Source organism: Leguminivora glycinivorella, chromosome 20, assembly GCF_023078275.1.
Source record: "Leguminivora glycinivorella isolate SPB_JAAS2020 chromosome 20, LegGlyc_1.1, whole genome shotgun sequence".
In the NCBI taxonomy this organism is placed as follows: Eukaryota; Metazoa; Arthropoda; class Insecta; order Lepidoptera; family Tortricidae; genus Leguminivora; species Leguminivora glycinivorella.
In genome coordinates, this window is record NC_062990.1 from 9974172 (window position 1) to 9994744 (window position 20573).

The 20573-nt window shown below is 40.7% G+C and overlaps 1 protein-coding gene across 2 annotated transcripts in view; it reads left to right on the plus strand.

Annotated features, from left to right (window-relative positions):
* The window catches only part of LOC125237091 (proton-coupled amino acid transporter-like protein pathetic), a 34709-nt gene extending 14440 nt beyond the window's left edge, over window positions 1-20269 (plus strand). The window contains exons 5-9 of one of the 2 annotated variants that reach the window (XM_048144046.1): window positions 2899-3125; window positions 4713-4913; window positions 6842-6947; window positions 8496-8712; window positions 19565-20268. In XM_048144046.1, coding sequence (XP_048000003.1) covers window positions 2899-3125; window positions 4713-4913; window positions 6842-6947; window positions 8496-8712; window positions 19565-19816 — 1003 coding nt within the window. In that variant the 3' untranslated portion in view covers window positions 19817-20268. Of the gene's footprint in view, window positions 1-2898; window positions 3126-4712; window positions 4914-6841; window positions 6948-8495; window positions 8713-19564 lie in introns of both variants that reach the window. The other variant, XM_048144047.1, reaches the window with a different exon arrangement.
* Window positions 20270-20573: the final 304 nt, after the last annotated feature.

Consider the following 20573-nt stretch of genomic DNA (forward strand, 5'->3'; position numbering starts at 1 on the left):
ACTTTTGTGATTTTTTTCATAATTTTTAAATATATGGTTCAAAAGTTAGAGGGGGGGGGGACGCACTTTTTTTTCCTTTAGGAGCGATTATTTCCGAAACTATTAATATTATCAAAAAACGATCTTAGTAAACCCTTATTCATTTTTTAATACCTATCCAACAATATGTCACACGTTGGGGTTGGAATGAAAAAAATATCAGCCCCCACTTTACATGTTGGGGGGGTACCCTAATAAAACATTTTTTTCCATTTTTTATTTTTGCACTTTGTTGGCGTGATTAATATACATATTGGTACCAAATTTCAGCTTTATAGTGCTAACGGTTACTGAGATTATCCGCGGACGGACGGACGGACGGACGGACGGACGGACGGACGGACAGACAGACATGGCGAAACTATAAGGGTTCCTAGTTGACTACGGAACCCTAAAAAAGTACTAACTTTCCTTAAATTCTCAAGGCTGATTTTTATTTATGTGTTAAAACAGGTTGTTAGAAATTGGTTATCATCAATGCCAGACCGTTTCCGCCGGCCGTAACTTTTGCCAGACGCGACAAAGTTGACAAAAAACCACTCTAAATTTCCTCGTTTCCTCAAGCCTGATTTTGATAACTAGACCATTTGTAAGCAGTCAGACCAATCAGATGGACCCAACCATCCGCCAGACCGACTTAGGCCGTTTTCACATTATCCGATCCGATATCAGATGTCGGACCGACATCCTACATCCGATAAACGCTTCCGATAGTGTCGAATGTCGGTCCGATAAAACGCATTGTTCCAAATCAATGAAGTATGATTTTGTATCAAAAAATATTTAAAAAATGGTTTATATTTAATAATTATAAGCACTATATCCTAAATATTATATTGTAAAATTAAGATAAGGAGCATAAAAAATACTCAGAGTGTGAGGCAAAATAAATAATTTTACATTTAACTATATCTACTAAAAGATGAAAAAACTAGTATCCGCAATTCGGACCGATGCATTACAACCTTTTTTTTTTCAATGGGAATTTTCAACTAATTTGAATTCATTAGCAGCTGTTTAATAGACGCCATTTTTGTCACGCACACTACTACAAACGTATATTATACATTATATATGCATGCAAACAAATATTATCGGCCGACAACTGGCGGGGGGTCCGGCATGCCAAAAAATGTCGGAAGCGTCCTGCCGATATCGGCAGTTCCATGGTGCCTCGGACAAAAACTGTTGTAGGAGAGTGCCATCGGCATTAAATCCGCAATTTTTGCGTTTTATATCGATTTTTAGTAATAATGATGTATTAAATACATAAATGAAGACCTGGAAGCGCATAAATCTTACATTTTACATCCTTCCTACATCCGATATCGGATCGGATAATGTGAAAACGGCCTTACAGTTTCGCTATGAACATCACTAAAATTGTGATTATAGATAGTTTGCCGAAACTGCAAAAGCTAAGAAGTTTAATTTGGTACAGCAGTTTATGTTTATAATGTATATTAGACGTTAGAAGCGATTTTGAAAAATTTGACCCCTAAGGGGGTTAAAAAGTAGATTTCAGTTTGTATGGGGATCCAATTTTATTTTTAGTTAGGGACTTAAAACTTGCTAAAAAGGTAGTAAATAGAAGTAGAAGAAAAGTAATTTCAGCTTTTTTCGATTTTCGTCCTTATAGTGGGTTAGAAAAGGGATGGCAGTTTGTATGGGGACCAAATTTTATTTTGAGTTAGGAACTTGAAACTTGTTAAGAAGATAATATATATAAATCGAAGAAAAGTACCTAATTTCAGCGTTTTTCGATTTTCGTCTTGCGGGCAACATCGCGGCAGTGCGAGGAGCATAGTGTGGCAGAGGTTATACAGATACTTCTGCGGAAATGGCGCTGGATAGGATATGCCTTTTGAAGGCCAAACAACCACCTGTCCAAGCAAGGGTTGACTTGGAATTCCCGGATCAAGGGAGGAGGCCTGGAGGAGGCCGACCGGGAACAGTGGAAATCTAAGAGCCCTATACCTCTGATGACAGACAACGGGATATAATCTCCATCATATCATATAATAGGCTACTTGATCCTTTTTTAAAGTCTGTCTTAGGGACTCACAACCGACGCACGTCGTAAGACGCAGAACGGACGCCAGCGCCGCGCCGCGCCGCCAGAGTGTAATTTAAAAAAACGTTACAGTAAATTTTGTATAGGAAAGACGTAAGGGACCGGCCACATCAGAGCGTCGCGTGTCTCGGGGCGCGCAACGGACGTCCGCGCCACGCCACCTGAGTGTAATTCAAAAACGTGTTTTGAATTACACTCAGGTGGCGTGGCGCGGACGTCCGTTGCGCGCCCCGAGACACGCGACGTTTAAGTATGAACGCTGGCTAAGGCGTCGCGCCGCGTCGCTTGGGGCGCGTCCTACGTCTTTCCTGTAGACGTTGGACGTAGAGGAGACGTTGAATGAATGATGTGAAATGAATGGATGATATGAAAAATATATTTTCCCCTCACTAGCTCGGAAACACTTGTTTTGTCCTTTAATACCAGCGGGTAAAAACGCATTTTATTTGCTAGTGGATAAAATAATTTGACCTTGAATATAGCCAAAATGTTTGCTTTAAAATTGATAAAAGTGGGTTAATCTAGCGATGAAGATGTTTTACCGCCCCTGGAACTACTGGAAACAGTGATAAACACGTTTTTTGCGTTGTACTTTTCTCGCTAGTGCGTGGAAAAGTTTTGTTTTACACACGGGTGCAAATGTATTTTACTTCGTGTGTTGAAAAACTCGCCAAATTCAGGGTTATATTTTCAACTATAGAATCTTTTGACTTGCTCGTTTTTCAATTCCACACTCGACGTTAAAATTACAACTGCACCCTTGTATAACAAATAACTATTTCCAGGTACGCGGTGGACGTCACAATAGGAATCGACTTATTTGGATCTTGCTGCGTGTATGGTGTGATCATTGCGCGGTCGCTCCAACAGCTTTTAGTCGACTCCAAGACGGTTGACCATATCAACCTCAGGCTTCTGATCGCATGTCTCCTCATACCCTGCATAGTTATATGCTGGATCACGCAGCTCAAGTACCTGGCACCGTTTTCTATAGTTGCTGATTGTTTCATTGGTGAGTTTTCATCACTATAAACAAAGAATTATGTAACTCCGTGTCAAAGAGGATCGAGTATTATTTATTTATTTATTACTAGCTTTTGCCCGCGGCTACGCTCGCGTTAGAAAGAGACAAAAAGTAGCCTATGTCACTCTCCATCCCTTCAACTATCTCCACTTAAAAAATCACGTCAATTCGTCGCTCCGTTTTGCCGTGAAAGACGGACAAACAGACACACACACTTTCCCATTTATAATATTAGTATGGATTATTTGGAGAACCAACAGCTTACAATTCAGAATAAACAATATAACCCTAGTAACAAACAGCCAATTATATTATAGATAATTATTAATTACTGTCGAAATGTGTAATTACAGTGCATATTAGACTGCCATCTCTTGACACAGGCTTGAAACTTTTGAACCTCAGTTTTGACAATTTGGCCCATATTCTTAGCTTGATATGTTTTAAAACGTCAAATATTAATAATAGCGCCATCTAGCTGAGCGTACCCCAAAGTCCTAGAGAAAAAGGTACGGTGGCCTAGATGGCGTTACACCTTTGGGGACGCTCGGCTACATGGCGCTAATATTAATATTTGACATTTTAACACATACCAAGCTAATAATATGGGCCAAATTGTCAAAACTGAGGTTCAAAAGCTGTTCAAAAGTTTTAAGCTTGTGTTGAGAGATGGCAGTCTATACACTGTGATTACACATTTTACTTTAACATTAACTCTCTATAATACTCGATCCTCTTTGCTATAGAGTAGGTATATAGTCTCTATGGACTAAGAGCCCAGAGCCGCCATACCTTCCTCATTTTCTCAAGGATGAAAATTTGGGATGTAGAGTTCGTCTCGACGTTTAATGTTTACATATTACCTAGTTCGGCCCGTCGGACAATTTTTTGCTATATTTTTTTAACACTAACTTTCCTTAAATTCTCCCTATAACTTCGGAACTATGCGAAATCCAGAAAAGTATATATGATATGACATTTTGGTCTTAAAATGGTATCAGGAATATGCTGTTAAAATCTCGTCATGCTCACGAGCACCGTGTATATTTTCTTTGGTTATCTTCTATATTCTTTTCTCTTCTATATTATTTTGGTTAACTTCTATATTCTTTTATATTTTTTTATGGGATAGGAGGCAAACGAACCGACAGGTCGCCTGATGGTAAGCGATCACTGCCGCCCATGGACACCCGAAACATCAGAAGTGTTGGAGGTGCGTTGCCGGCCTTTAAGATGGGTGTACGCTCTTTTCTTGAAGGTTTGAAAGTCGTATCGGTCCGGAAATACCGCTGGCGACAATTCATTCCACAGTTTAGCTGTACGAGGCATTTCTGGAGAAACGCACAGTTGAGGACGCCAGCCATCCTTTTTTTTAATTTTTAATTTTAAAGGACAAACAACACAACAAACATTACTGCTATTTTTTATAGCAGTTATGTTTGTTGTGTTGTTTGTTTTATCAAACATTTATTTCATTCAAATACTACAAAACACATTACACAGGCAATCTTAAATTAAATTGTTTTATCTAAATGTTGAAGGTGGACATGTTATAATTTGGTTATCTATTCGCAGTGCTAGTCGCCGTCTCCACAGTCTACTACGGTTCAGCGGCAGCCACCAAGTCCCCCATTGACTTTCCACTGGTCAAAAGCTTTGAAGGTTTCTTCGAGTTTCTGGGGGTGTGTGTGTTTAGTATGGAGGGCGTGGGGGTGTCCATGCCGATCGAAAACCACATGACTAATCCACGCAAATTCCCGTTGGTACTAGTTGGAGGTCTGTATACTCGGCTGTAATTCCCAAAAAGTTTGTACGTTTGGATCGGGATCCCTTTTTAAAAGCTTTTATTTCCCATAAACTTATTGTTCATAATTTCGTTAGTCAGAAGTTGTTATGCATATATTTTGTGGTCATAATCATCACTAGTCATAATTTTTGTTATGAATAACGCTTAATGGTTCTAACATTAACAACCCATCATTTTGGATGCCATAACCTTAATGTGCATACATTTTAAAGCATATCAATACTTATAATTATTCAGAAATATTATAAGGCATATAGTTTAACGCCCTAATGATTTTTCTGCATATAGATCTAATGTCTAAAATTCCTAAAGTATTAATTATCTTTCAGACATACATATAATACCACAGAAAAAATTTAGACATAAAATACTATTTATGACTTCCAAACAAAAAGTAACCGTATTCCTCAGGTAGGTTAGTGAGATTCCTTAGAGCGGAAATAAGAGCCCCGTGTAGCGGGGCTCCGTCGACTCATTGGTGGAGCAAAATTGTTTTAAAAATAACCCTTTTCCTCGTGTAGGTTCGTTAGTTTCCTATTATCCCTTAGAGCGGAAATAGGAGGCCCGCGTAGCGGGGCTCCGACGACTTATTGGCGGAACAAAATTGTTTCAAAACGTAGCCCTTTGCCTGGTATAGGTACGCTAGTTTCCTTTTGCAAGTTACCTTTTGTCCTTAAGAGCTGATATAAAAGTCGTCGACGTTGGCGAGACCAATTGGTTTAATAGGTGCCATGAAAATTTAATAAATACTGGGGAAGTTAGTAAGCCAAATTACAATTTACGAAAATGCAGACGAAAAAAACATTACAACATTTATTTATGGGAAACAATAGAGGTCCCATTGAATGCTATTAGTGAAGAAACACATGATTATGAACATTATGACTTGTGATAAAGTCTTTAGAACAATGATTCCGAATAAGTTTATTTCCTTCAACATTATGGACTTGTATAACTATGGACTTTGATTATTATGGCTAATAAATATTACGACTAACAATAATTATGACTTTCAAAAATCGGAACTATTATTTGTAACGTTTAATTTTACGACTAGTGATAATATGACTAAGAAAAATTACGATGGAAAACCTTATGGGTAGTAAAAATCGGACTTCAAAAACTATGGGAACTAATAAAGGCCCGAAATTTTTATCAATATCGAAGACGTGATCTAAATGTATAAACTTTTTGGAAATTGATGAGCCGGGTACACATAAACCGTCAATACATATACAAAAATACAAAATATCTTTATTCAAAAAATACAAGTACATTTTATGCAAGGATGGAACCGCCCGGTAAGCAGAAAGTGCTTGTGTTGGTAGGCACCGCTCTTCTCTAGCTTCGTAGGTACTAAGTAGGTACCTATCCTCTTTGATTTAATATACAAATACTATGTATATACATAGAAAACATCCATGACTCGGGAACAAATATCTGTGTTCATCACACAATGAAATTCCCTTACCGGGAGTCGAACCCGTAACCGATTACTATATATAGTCGAGTTCATCAATAGGTATATAAGCAAATCCAAGGCCTAAGGCTTCAATAATAAATGCGCATAGAAAGGTACCTTTTTATCTGAACAGATTAATCGATCAAAAATATGTGCACAAATTACCTTAGCATTAATTAAACTTAGCAACTCTCACAAATATATGTAAGCATTTAAAAAATCATTAATATTTTTCAAAATTAATTAAGCCAGTGAAAATATACAAATGTATGAAAAAAATTGTACCTGAATATATTTTCGTGGCAATACATGATTATATTATATGAAGAAACTGGTATGTAGTTATTTGTATATTTTCACTGGCTCATAATTCTACAAAAATGTTGAAAAAAGTAAAACGGACTGCAAAATAAAAATCTGCCCGTCTCTTTTCAGGAATGGGCGTCGTGATTTCTATCGTGATGATAATCGGCTTCTTCGGCTACTGGGGTTTCGGAGAAGATGCCAGGGCTCCCATCACCAACAACTTCCCTTGGTCCACGTAAGTCTAACGCCGAGTCTTGCGTGGGCGACGGTCGCCGTCGCGTATCATACTTCCATATCGATAAGGTTTGATTTCGTATGCGTCTCATCGCCGTCGCCCACGCAAGCCACGGCGTAAGGCCTGAGTGCACGCTTAATCGCTTATATTGGGCGTCCAATGTGATGGAGCGTGCGGCGTGCATCTCAAACGATTGAAGCTCATACAGGTGTCCTCAGTTGCCGCTGCATAGGGTGGACGCATGCTCGCCCGCCGCCCCGCCGACGCCAAACGCTGCGCTCCACGCGTCCACTCGGACATTATACTATTTTTTTTTTATTCACATGAACGGTTACAGTATACAAGTTATACTAGCCACTAAAAGTAAGATAAACATATTAATAGAATCTAAACAATGAAACTCATTAACAATATTTAGACTATTAACATTTAAGTTTAACAAAGACATAAAAATCTGTTGTGTAGTATAAGAAACATTCATCATCTCATGTACATCACATGTTCATGCACTCTCACAATATTTAGGTGAGGCACCTGGAGACTGAGCACACTTCATAGAAACTTTTCAAATGTATTAGAGAACCTCCACCGCAAAATAATATCAAAAAGGTAATATCAGATGGTCGGTAGTCGGTACCGGTCAGATGAAAATAATCGAATTTCGGCAACTCAAAAAAGTAGGTATTAAAAAAATAAGCGACAAAAATGTGGCCCAAAAAATATTTCAATATGTACGAGGTACGAGGTACCTAACATTTTGACACAGCTTTTGTTTATTACATTGAATTGGATTATGTTGAAATATATTTGAAAAGTACATTTTGAAAAGGAAACGGTTGTCTACTCATTTCAAAATTAAGTCCTTTCTGAACTCGAAACAGAAAAAGCATCACTTAAGCTGCCATTCAAGCCTTCTATGACCATCATAGGAACCTATGCATATATTATCATAGGAAGATCTATGCGTATATCGGGAAAGTAACACTTATTTAGAGATACATTATCATTATCACTTATACTTGCATCTTGAATAAATGGAACATGCCATAAAATCGTGACTCGTGTTACTCTTGCTGTGGATTGAATTATGTTGTTTTGTTAATTTTAGTTTTATGTTTCCTAAGATATAGGCAATTACTATTGTAAATTACCTAATATTTTTATTACTAATAAAAACAATGATTAATAAATTGATTATGATTATTATGATTACCACAGAATTAGATTTAGATAGAAGAAACAAGTTCATCTATTTGTATATGGCGGCCGAGCGTGTCAGATTTTGTACTGAAGTCGTTACTTGCCTGTGATTTTAAATATGTCTCAGGCTAATAGGAGCGTTCATAATTTTTGTGTTGTTGCTATTAAATATCACGTAACGACGCATTTTGAATGTTTTTGCTGACTTCAACTTACTTACAAAAATTGACGCCCCAAAGCTGCAAGCTGCGAAAGACGGACGGACGAATTAAAACTCAGTGGATTTTACTGTGTCCATTTGACACGCATCTGTGATGATTATTAATATTGATCATTGTACATTTGCAGATTTCCCATCGTCCTGAAGGTGCTCATGGCCGTGATGGTATACGTGACCTTCGCGCTAAACTTCTGGGTGCCCTTCGACCTGGTCTGGTACTACCTCAAGAGGCGACACCCTGAGGACAAGCTTTGGTTCTGGGAGCGAGTGTACAGAACCATCACGGTCATCCTGATATTCCTCGTAGCGATCATCTTTCCTGACGTGTCGGCTTTCATGGGATTTGTGAGTTTCATTTATTTATTTAATCTTTATTGCACAAAACCTTGCAGCACAATAACGCCGTGTCTTGCGTGGGCGACGGTTGCGCGACCGTCGCGCGACCGTCGCCGTCACGTCTCATACTTCCATATCGATAAGGTTTGATTTCGTATGCGTCGCATCGCCGTCGCGCGACTGTCGCCCACGCAAGCCACGGCGTAAGGCGGACTTAATGCTTTAAGGCATTCTCTACCAGTCAACCTCATTCTTAGTTATTATCGCTTTTCTCGATGATTATTTTCTCATTCGTTGGGAGTAAACTGCAAACTAATATATTATGTATTCAGAAGATTTTAAGCATACGCCCCCTGGGGCGTAGCCGAATGGCATTTCTACGACACAAAACGAAAACGAAACGTCGCGAAAGGTAGTCTGACTCTGTCGCGCCAATACACAAGAGCGATAGAGATAGATATCTACGAGCGTTTCGTGAGCGTTTGTGCATTCGGCTACACACGCAGGTCTACGTCACTCGCTCGCGGTCGCGCTTGAATTACGCCGTGTCCGTGTCTTGCGTGGGCGACGGTCGCGCGACCGTCGCCGTCGCTTCTCATACTTCCATATCGATGAGGTTTGATTTCGCATGCGTCGCATCGCCGTCGCGCGACCGTCGCCCACGCAAGCCACGGCGTAAACCTACACGCTAGCCGTTCATTCGAATGAACAAGGGGCCGAGGGGCGCCACGCGCCCGCCTGTAATATAAGTCTAATTGAATTAATTGTATTTAATGTAATGTAATTTTGATTATTTTTATTTTTTATTTAATGTAATGTATTATTTATTTTTTAACTAATTAATGTAAAATCATTTAATATTACTGTAATGATTGTTGGTAGTAGGTATGTTTCATTTAGAAAGGTAGAAATATCATGGTTTAGTTAAGATTTGTACATATGTAAATAGTTGTGAATATTTTGCATGCTATGAAGAATGGCTAATTAAGGAGTACCTTCACTTTGAATAATATCTGTAATCAAACCCTTATTATTGCAAAATAAATTGATTGATTGTTTGTGTAGCCGCGTGGCACGATACCTTAGACTGTTCTTCTGAGTTTTACGTAGTAACTTATTAAGATTGTTTAATTTAAGCGTAGGTATTTGTCGTTTTGGGGGCAAATGAAGGATCAGTTACGTTAGTAAGTTATTAATAATCTGTTGTTTTTCTCGCTTTTCCTCCATTTATCATTTTCTCAATCGTGGCAGTAAACTGCAAACTAAGATATTATTTATTGAGAAAATTTTAAGCATCCAAGTTATTCCCTTTGGACGCTCGGTGCGGAGTGGGCGGCGGGGCGAGCGTAGCCTAGCGCGTAGTGACCCTGCCTGCTAAGCCGTGGTCCCGGGTTCGAATCCCGGTAAGGGCTTTTATTTGTGTGATGAGCACAGATTTGTTCTTGAGTCATGGATGTTTTCTATGCATATGAGTATTCGTATATTAAATACTAGCTCACCTGTCACCTGTGTGGTGACGGGTTAAGAATTTCACCACTCCCTTTCTTTCCGTGGGTGTCGTAGAAGGCGACTGTGGGATATGGGTTAAATTGTGGCGTAGGCGAGAGGCTTGCCAGCAGTGACAGGTTGCCACCTGTCACTGCAATGTCACAGTTTCGTTTTCTTTCAACCCCTTATATGCCAAGAGTGGCACTGAAGCTTAAGTAGTTTCATGTGCTCTGCCTACCCCTTTATGGGATACAGGCGTGATCGTTATGTAAATACTAGCTTTTGCCTGCGACTTCGCTCGCGTTAGAAAGAGACAAAATGTAGCCTATGTCACTTTCCAGCACTTCAACTATATCCACTTAAAAAAAATTTATAGTTTAAAAAACTCTAGAAAAACACGCTTTTAGAAATGCACGTAAAAGCCAAAAATAAATTATGGATCGTTCAAGTTGTCTCTATTTCTGGGATGAAGAGTAAACTATGTGCTTTTAATTATAATATTTGATTGTAAAAGCGTGGGGCGCTGTATCAGGAAACACTTTTTGTATAACTTGCTGAGAAATCAAGTTAAGCAATATTACGAGAAGCAGTTTCCACAGATTGGCGCGCTAACTGGACTTGCAGCACGACTGCAGCGCCCCACGCTTTTACAATCAAATATTATAATTAAAAGCACATAGTTTACTCTTCATCCCAGAAATAGAGACAACTTGAACGATCCATAATTTATTTTTGGCTTTTACGTGCATTTCTAAAAGCGTGTTTTTCTAGAGTTTTTTAAACTATAAATTTTTTATAATACAACGTTGATCTTTCTTTCATGCGGGGGGCTTCTCCCCCCGAGCCCCCCTTTGTTTGCTCTTAAAGGTCACAAGAAAACGCTAACCCAACTTATTCTAAATACTACGTTGATCTTTCTTTCATGCGGGGGCCTTTTCTTTACTCTTAAGGATCACAAGAAAACCTTAACCCAACTTATTTTAAATACAACGTTGATCTTTCTTTTATGCGGGGGGCTTCGCCCCCCGAGCCCCCCTTTGTTTGCTCTGAAAGGTCATAAGAAAACGCTAACCCAACTTATTTTAAATACTACGTTAATCTTTCTTTTATGCAAGGGGCGAAGCCCCCCGAGCCCCCCTTTGTTTACTCTTAAAGGTCACAAGAAAACGCTAACCCAACTTATCTTAAATACTACGTTGATCTTTCTTTCATGCGGGGGCTTCGCCCCCGAGCCCCCTTTTTTTACTCTTAAGGATCACAAGAAAACCCTAAACCAACTTATTTTAAATACAACGTTGATCTTTCTTTCATGCGGGGGCTTCGCCCCCGAGCCCCCCTTTGTTTGCTCTTAAATGTCACAAGAAAACGCTAACCCAACTTGTCTTAAATACTACGTTGATCTTTATTTCATGCGGGGGGCTTCGCCCCCGAGCCCCCATTTGTTTGCTCTTAAATGTCACAAGAAAACGCTAACCCAACTTATCTTAAATACTACGTTGATCTTTCTTTCATGCGGGGGCTTCGCCCCCGAGCCCCCCTTTGTTTGCTCTTAAAGGTCACAAGAAAACGCTAACCCAACTTATTCTAAATACAACGTTGATCTTTCTTTCATGCGGGGGCTTCGCCCCCGAACCCCCTTTGTTTGCTCTTAAAGGTCACAAGAAAACGCTAACCCAACTTATCTTAACTACTACGTTGATCTTTCTTTCATGCGGGGGCTTCGCCCCCGAGCCCCCTTTGTTTGCTCTTAAAGGTCAGAAGAAAACGCTAACCCAACTTATTATAAATACTACGTTGATCTTTCTTTCATGCGGGGGGCTTCGCCCCCCGAGCCCCCCTTTGTTTGCTCTTAAAGGTCACAAGAAAACGGTAACCCAACTTATTCTAAATACTACGTTGATCTTTCTTTCATGCGGGGGCCTTTTCTTTACTCTTAAGGATCACAAGAAAACCTTAACCCAACTTATTTTAAATACAACGTTGATCTTTCTTTTATGCGGGGGCTTCGCCCCCGAGCCCCCTTTGTTTGCTCTGAAAGGTCACAAGAAAACGCTAATCCAACTTATTTTAAATACTACGTTAATCTTTCTTTTATGCGGGGGGCTTCGCCCCCGAGCCCCCCTTTGTTTACTCTTAAAGGTCACAAGAAAACGCTAACCCAACTTATCTTAAATACTACGTTGATCTTTCTTTCACGCGGGGGGCTTCGCCCCCCGAGCCCCCCTTTGTTTGCTCTTAAATGTCACAAGAAAACGCTAACCCAACTTATCTTAAATACTACGTTGATCTTTCTTTCACGCGGGGGCTTCGCCCCCGAGCCCCCCTTTGTTTGCTCTGAAAGGTCACAAGAAAACGCTAACCCAACTTATCTTAAATACTACGTTGATCTTTCTTTCATGCGGGGGCTTCGCCCCCGAGCCCCCTTTTCTTTACTCTTAAGGATCACAAGAAAACCCTAAACCAACTTATTTTAAATACAACGTTGATCTTTCTTTCATGCGGGGGCTTCGCCCCCGAGCCCCCTTTGTTTGCTCTTAAATGTCACAAGAAAACGCTAACCCAACTTGTCTTAAATACTACGTTGATCTTTATTTCATGCGGGGGGCTTCGCCCCCCGAGCCCCCATTTGTTTGCTCTTAAATGTCACAAGAAAACGCTAACCCAACTTATCTTAAATACTACGTTGATCTTTCTTTCATGCGGGGGCTTCGCCCCCGAGCCCCCTTTGTTTGCTCTTAAAGGTCACAAGAAAACGCTAACCCAACTTATTCTAAATACAACGTTGATCTTTCTTTCATGCGGGGGGCTTCGCCCCCCGAACCCCCCTTTGTTTGCTCTTAAAGGTCACAAGAAAACGCTAACCCAACTTATCTTAACTACTACGTTGATCTTTCTTTCATGCGGGGCTTCGCCCCCGAGCCCCCCTTTGTTTGCTCTTAAAGGTCACAAGAAAACGCTAACCCAACTTATTATAAATACTACGTTGATCTTTCTTTCATGCGGGGGCTTCGCCCCCGAGCCCCCTTTGTTTGCTCTTAAAGGTCACAAGAAAACGGTAACCCAACTTATTCTAAATACTACGTTGATCTTTCTTTCATGCGGGGGCCTTTTCTTTACTATTAAGGATCACAAGAAAACCTTAACCCAACTTATTTTAAATACAACGTTGATGTTTCTTTTATGCGGGGCTTCGCCCCCGAGCCCCCCTTTGTTTGCTCTGAATGGTCACAAGAAAACGCTAACCCAACTTATTTTAAATACTACGTTAATCTTTCTTTTATGCGGGGGGCTTCGCCCCCGAGCCCCCCTTTGTTTACTCTTAAAGGTCACAAGAAAACGCTAACCCAACTTATCTTAAATACTACGTTGATCTTTCTTTCACGCGGGGGGCTTCGCCCCCCGAGCCCCCCTTTGTTTGCTCTTAAATGTCACAAGAAAACGCTAACCCAACTTATCTTAAATACTACGTTGATCTTTCTTTCATGCGGGGGGCTTCGCCCCCCTAGCCCCCCTTTTCTTTACTCTTGAGGATCACAAGAAAACCTTAACCAAACTTATTTTAAATACAACGTTGATCTTTCTTTTATGCGGGGGGCTTCGCCCCCCGAGCCCCCCTTTGTTTGCTCTGAAAGGTCACAAGAAAACGCTAACCCAACTTATCTTAAATACTACGTTGATCTTTCTTTCATGCGGGGGGCTTCGCCCCCCGAGCCCCCCTTTTCTTTACTCTTAAGGATCACAAGAAAACCCTAAACCAACTTATTTTAAATACAACGTTGATCTTTCTTTCATGCGGGGGGCTTCGCCCCCCGAGCCCCCCTTTGTTTGCTCTTAAATGTCACAAGAAAACGCTAACCCAACTTGTCTTAAATACTACGTTGATCTTTATTTCATGCGGGGGGCTTCGCCCCCCGAGCCCCCATTTGTTTGCTCTTAAATGTCACAAGAAAACGCTAACCCAACTTATCTTAAATACTACGTTGATCTTTCTTTCATGCGGGGGGCTTCGCCCCCCGAGCCCCCCTTTGTTTGCTCTTAAAGGTCACAAGAAAACGCTAACCCAACTTATTCTAAATACAACGTTGATCTTTCTTTCATGCGGGGGGCTTCGCCCCCCGAACCCCCCTTTGTTTGCTCTTAAAGGTCACAAGAAAACGCTAACCCAACTTATCTTAACTACTACGTTGATCTTTCTTTCATGCGGGGGCTTCGCCCCCCGAGCCCCCCTTTGTTTGCTCTTAAAGGTCACAAGAAAACGCTAACCCAACTTATTATAAATACTACGTTGATCTTTCTTTCATGCGGGGGGCTTCGCCCCCCGAGCCCCCCTTTGTTTGCTCTTAAAGGTCACAAGAAAACGGTAACCCAACTTATTCTAAATACTACGTTGATCTTTCTTTCATGCGGGGGCCTTTTCTTTACTATTAAGGATCACAAGAAAACCTTAACCCAACTTATTTTAAATACAACGTTGATGTTTCTTTTATGCGGGGGGCTTCGCCCCCCGAGCCCCCCTTTGTTTGCTCTGAATGGTCACAAGAAAACGCTAACCCAACTTATTTTAAATACTACGTTAATCTTTCTTTTATGCGGGGGCTTCGCCCCGAGCCCCTTTGTTTACTCTTAAAGGTCACAAGAAAACGCTAACCCAACTTATCTTAAATACTACGTTGATCTTTCTTTCACGCGGGGGGCTTCGCCCCCCGAGCCCCCCTTTGTTTGCTCTTAAATGTCACAAGAAAACGCTAACCCAACTTATCTTAAATACTACGTTGATCTTTCTTTCACGCGGGGGCTTCGCCCCCGAGCCCCCTTTGTTTGCTCTTAAAGGTCACAAGAAAACGCTAACCCAACTTATTCTAAATATTACGTTGATCTTTCTTTCATGCGGGGGCTTCGCCCCCTAGCCCCCCTTTTCTTTACTCTTGAGGATCACAAGAAAACCTTAACCAAACTTATTTTAAATACAACGTTGATCTTTCTTTTATGCGGGGGCTTCGCCCCCGAGCCCCCTTTGTTTGCTCTGAAAGGTCACAAGAAAACGCTAACCCAACTTATTTTAAATACTACGTTGATCTTTCTTTCATGCTTCCCCCTCGAGCCCCCCCTTTTTTCTGTTCTTATCTTCCGGCACCATCATCAGGCCTTGAAACCTAATCGTAGTCATAGTTCATTACAAGACTTTTCTAAGAAGCCCAAAAACAGCTATGATACGATGTTCCATCATGTAGTTCCAGTTCATATCTTCCGGCTCCATCATCAGACCTTGAATTCTAATCGTAGTCAAAGTTCATTACAAGACTTTTCTAAGAAGCCCAAAAACAGCTATGATACGATGTTCTATCATGTAGTTCCAGTTCATATCTTCCGGCTCCATCATCAGACCTTGAAACCTAATCGTAGTCAAAGTTCATTACAAGACTTTTCTAAGAATCCCAAAAACAGCTATGATACGATGTTCCATCATGTAGTTCCAGCTCATATCTTCCGGCTCCATCATCAGACCTTGAAACCTAATTGTAGTCAAAGTTCATTACAAGACTTTCCTAAGAAGCCCAAAAACAGCTATGATACGATGTTCCATGATGTAGTTCCAGTTCATATCTTCCGGCTCCATCATCAGACCTTGAAACCTAATCGTAGTCAAAGTTCATTACAAGACTTTTCTAAGAAACCCAAAAACAGCTATGATACGATGTTCCATCATGTAGTTCCAGTTCATATCTTTCGGCTTCATCATCAGACCTTGAAACCTAATTGTAGTCAAAGTTCATTACAAGACTTTTCTAAGAAACCCAAAAACGGCTATGATACGAGGTTCCATCATGTAGTTCCAGTTCATATCTTCCGACTCCATCATCAGATCAGCTCAACAGTACCATATTATTGTATTGTCATCGGAACTACATATAGCTGCCAATTTTCATTACACTACGACTCCTGGAAGATGGTTAAATTAGCCTCCGCAGATTCCATTACATACATAGTTACATACACGACGACCTAATAAAAGCGTGTTAAAAATCACGTCATTTCGTCGCTCCGTTTTGCCGTGAAAGACAAACAAACAGACGCACACTTTATCATTTATAATATTAATCGTTGTCTGAGTACCCACAACACAAGCCTTCTTCAGCTTACCGTGGGACTCAGTCAATCTGTGTAATAATGTCCTACAATATTTATTTATTTGTTATTATTATTTATCCTTTCTTCCCGTGGGTGTCGTAGAAGGCGACTGTGGGATATGGGTTAAATTGTGGCGTAGGCGAGAGGCTGGCAACCTGTCACTGCAATGTCACAGTTTCGTTTTCTTTCAACCCCTTATTTGCCAAGAGTGGCACTGAAGCTTTAGTAGTTTCATGTGCTCTGCTTACCACTTTATGGGATACAGGCGTGATTGTATGTGATGATGATGATGATGTGTTCCTGTTATCCCTCACTAGGGACATAGGGCTCTTAGAAGAATCTTCCACTTTTCACGATCCTGGGCGACTGCTTCCAAATCCTTCCAGCCTAGTCCACTTTCGCCAGCCTCCTTCTCCACTGACCGCCTCCACGTGGTACAAGGCCACCCCGACCGTCTACTGCCAGGTGATTGCCAGCAGAGACCCTGCTTGGACAGGTGGTTGTCTGCTCTGCGTAGCACGTGCCCTATCCATCGCCACTTCCGTGCGCGTATTTCCTGGCCTACGGGTTTTTGTTTGTACGGGTGATTGTATGTATGTAAGTATTATTTATTTATACAATCTATGCAGCGTCGAGTCAGGACACTTGTATGAACTTCAATTGTTTGAAATGCACGCCACACGCCCCGCCCCGCTGCAAGCTTAACAGCTCAGCCACGACATTGGTCTAAGCGCGACAGCGATGAGCGGCGGCCATACATTGGAGCGAGACACAGCGATGGGACTTTTCATTCGCACGTACGGCTGCCGCTCACCGCTGTCGCGCTTAGACCAATGTCGTGGCTGGGCCGTAATATGAGCCTACACTCAGGCCTTAAACTTATATCGCTTATATAGTATATCGTCACTACTTTTAAAAAAACCTTATATCTTCGTCTTTCAATGAAAAGAAAATTGTAGTAAGTATGTATGGAATGCATATAGACTTAATGCGTTTTAACTTTGAGGAGCAGCGTGAGATACGAGATTTTTTCAAAGTAGTGACGATATATAGTCCTTCAGGTCCTTCCCCATTCTACCATCGGACTCTTAGACGCATGGCCGGCCTACATCCTTACTTGGTAGATATTCCACGAATCCGCACGAAGCGCTTTGCTTCTTCTTTTCTTATGCGCACTGCCAAGGAATGGAATTCCTTGCCGGCGGCTATATTTCCGAGCTCATATAACCCGGCAACCTTCAAATCAAGAGTGAACAGGCATCTTCTGGGCTAGCTCACTCCATCGTAGGCCACGTCTTTGCCTTTGGCTAGTCTGTGGCCAAGAGTAAGCCCATTTATAAAAAAAAAACCGGCCAAGAGCGTGTCGGGCCACGCTCAGTGTAGGGTTCCGTAGTTTTCAGTATTTTTCTCAAAAACTACTGAACCTATCAAGTTCAAAACAATTTTTCTTGAAAGTCTTTATAAAGTTCTACTTTTGTGATTTTTTTCATATTTTTTAAACATATGGTTCAAAAGTTAGAGGGGGGGGGAACGCATTTTTTTTCCTTTAGGAGCGATTATTTCCGAAAATATTAATATTATCAAAAAACGATCTTAGTAAACCCTTATTCATTTTTAAATACCTATCCAACAATATATCACACGTTGGGGTTGGAATAAAAAAAAATATCAGCCCCCACTTTACATGTAGGGGGGGTACCCTAATAAAACATTTTTTTCCATTTTTTATTTTTGCACTTTGTTGGCGTGATTGATATACATATTGGTATCAAATTTCAGCTTTCTAGTGCTAACGGTTACTGAGATTATCCGCGGACGGACGGACGGACGGACGGACGGACAGACATACATGGCGAAACTATAAGGGTTCCTAGTTGACTACGGAACCCTAAAAACGTTTCATCAATTCATCCCCACATACATTTTCTCAATCGTTGCAAGTAAACTTTTTGACTTTGATCTCGGGTTAACGTTATAACGTGACGTTTGGGGTCTCATGTAGGTAGGTAGAATAGAAGATAGGTTACAAAAGATAGGTAGTATTTACAAGTTTATTTACAAATAAACCGGACCGGTCTGGCGCAGTCGGTAGTGACCCTGCCTGCTGCGCCGCAGTCCCGGGTTCGAATCCCGGTAAGGGCATTTATTTGTGTGATGAGCACAGATATTTGTTCCGGAGTCATGGATGTTTTCTATATATATAAGTATTTATATATTATATATATCGTTGTCTGAGTACCCACAACACAAGTCTTCTTGAGCTTACCGTGGGCCTCAGTCAATCTGTGTAAGAATGTCCTATAATATTTATTTATTTTATTTATTTAAATAGAAACGCGCAGGTGGCCCAGAGGTAAGAGCATGCGACTTTCAATCCGGAGGTCGCGGGTTCGAACCCCGTACATTTTTTTCCGAACTTATGTACGAAATTTTATCTGATATTTGCCAGTCGCTTTTCGGTGAAGGAAAACATCGTCAGGAAACCGGACTAATTCCTATAAGGCTAAGTTACCCTTTGGGTTGGAAGGTCAGATTGCAATCAATTTCGTAAAACTAGTGCCTACGCCAAATTTTGGGATTACTTGTCACAGCGGACCTCAGGCTCCCATGAGCCGTGGCAAAAATTCCATCATTACGCAAGGATGATGATGATGATTTACAAATAGAAGGAAAATAAGAATAGAAATTGGGGACGTGGGTTTTAACAGAGTTGAGAGAAAAATGATACGCGAAACAGAGCTAAGGCTCTAAGGCCTAAGGGCCGTTTTCACATTATCCGTTCCGATATCGGATGTAGGAGCGATATCCTATACAATTAAGCCGCCATCTTTGATTTTTGGCTTTGAAATCCTTTCAACATCCGATATCGGATCGGATAATGTGAAAACGCACTTAGGGTTCTCTTTCCTGGGTATGTAGCCAAATGTCACAAACTCTCACGAAACGCTCGTAGATATTTATCTCTATCGCTCTTGCGTATTGGCGCGACAGAGCCAGACTACCTTTCTGCGGCGTTTCGATTTAGTTTCGCGTCGCAGAAATGCCATTCGGCTAAGGGGCCTGTGTGCGTAGCCGAATACCCAAACGCTTCACGCTTCGCTCACGATTCGTTCACGATTCGCTCACGATTCGTAGCTAGGTAGGTTGTCCCAGGCCTTCTCGACGAGGAGCAGACAAAACAGGCTGAGGAAGGATTGCTTCGGGCTTGAGAACAGGAAGGGTTTCTACAATTTTTTTTTTTCAGCTCGGCTGCTTCTGCCTCTCTCTAATGGGCTTCATCATCCCCGCCTTCATCGAGCTGTGTGTGGTCTGGGACGATCCAGGCCTCGGCGTCATGAAGTGGCGCCTCATAAAATCTGTGGCCATCATCGTCTTTGGCGTGTGTCTATTCTTCGTCGGTACTTATAGTAACGTCAAGGCTATGGTCCAATCCGCGGTGAGCGGTGGCGAAGAGGCTGGTAAGGAGACTACAACAACAACAGCAAAAGGTCCTTAGGTTAAGGAACTGATATAGGTCTAAAAGAGTTGATAATTATCTTTTTGATAAGGTATATTTTTCTACAATATTTCATTATATGGACACCAAGTTCAAATCTATTCCAGAACTAAAAAAAATAAGTTATATCGAGATGTTTTAGAATACTGTATCCTTCGATAGTTTTTCGCGCTTACTGGCATGAAATATAGTGGATTTTATCTTTTTACTATCTTAGGCAATAATAATGATGACATTTCGACTAATACACCAATATAAGTTCTGCTGTAGAATTTTGCTTTGTGTCACAAATAGCTACTGTTTTGGACTACAAATATCATTAATTTTGAAATTTACCGAATAAGAAAATATTCTTTTTCGTACCTATTTTACAATATAACTATCCTTGCGTTCCCCTGTTTTTGTATATGTTTACTTGATATAAATGTTGGTGTATTGTACTGTTTTGTAAATTGTTTTTAATTAAATTGTTTAAATTCAATTAGTATTTTCACTGTTTTTCTCTCTATAATTATTAATACGTGGGCGAAATACACGATCACATATCGTCACTACTTAAAAAAAACTTGTATCTTCGTCTGTCAATTAAAAGAAAATTGTAGTAAGTATGTATGGAATGCATACAGACTTACTGCGTTTTAACTTTGAGGAGCAGCGTGAGATACGAGATTTTTTCAAAGTAGTGACGATATTTTACGTTTACTAACGCGAAAGAAAAACATCTAAGGCATCTAGGATCTAAGGCTAAGAAGCTAGA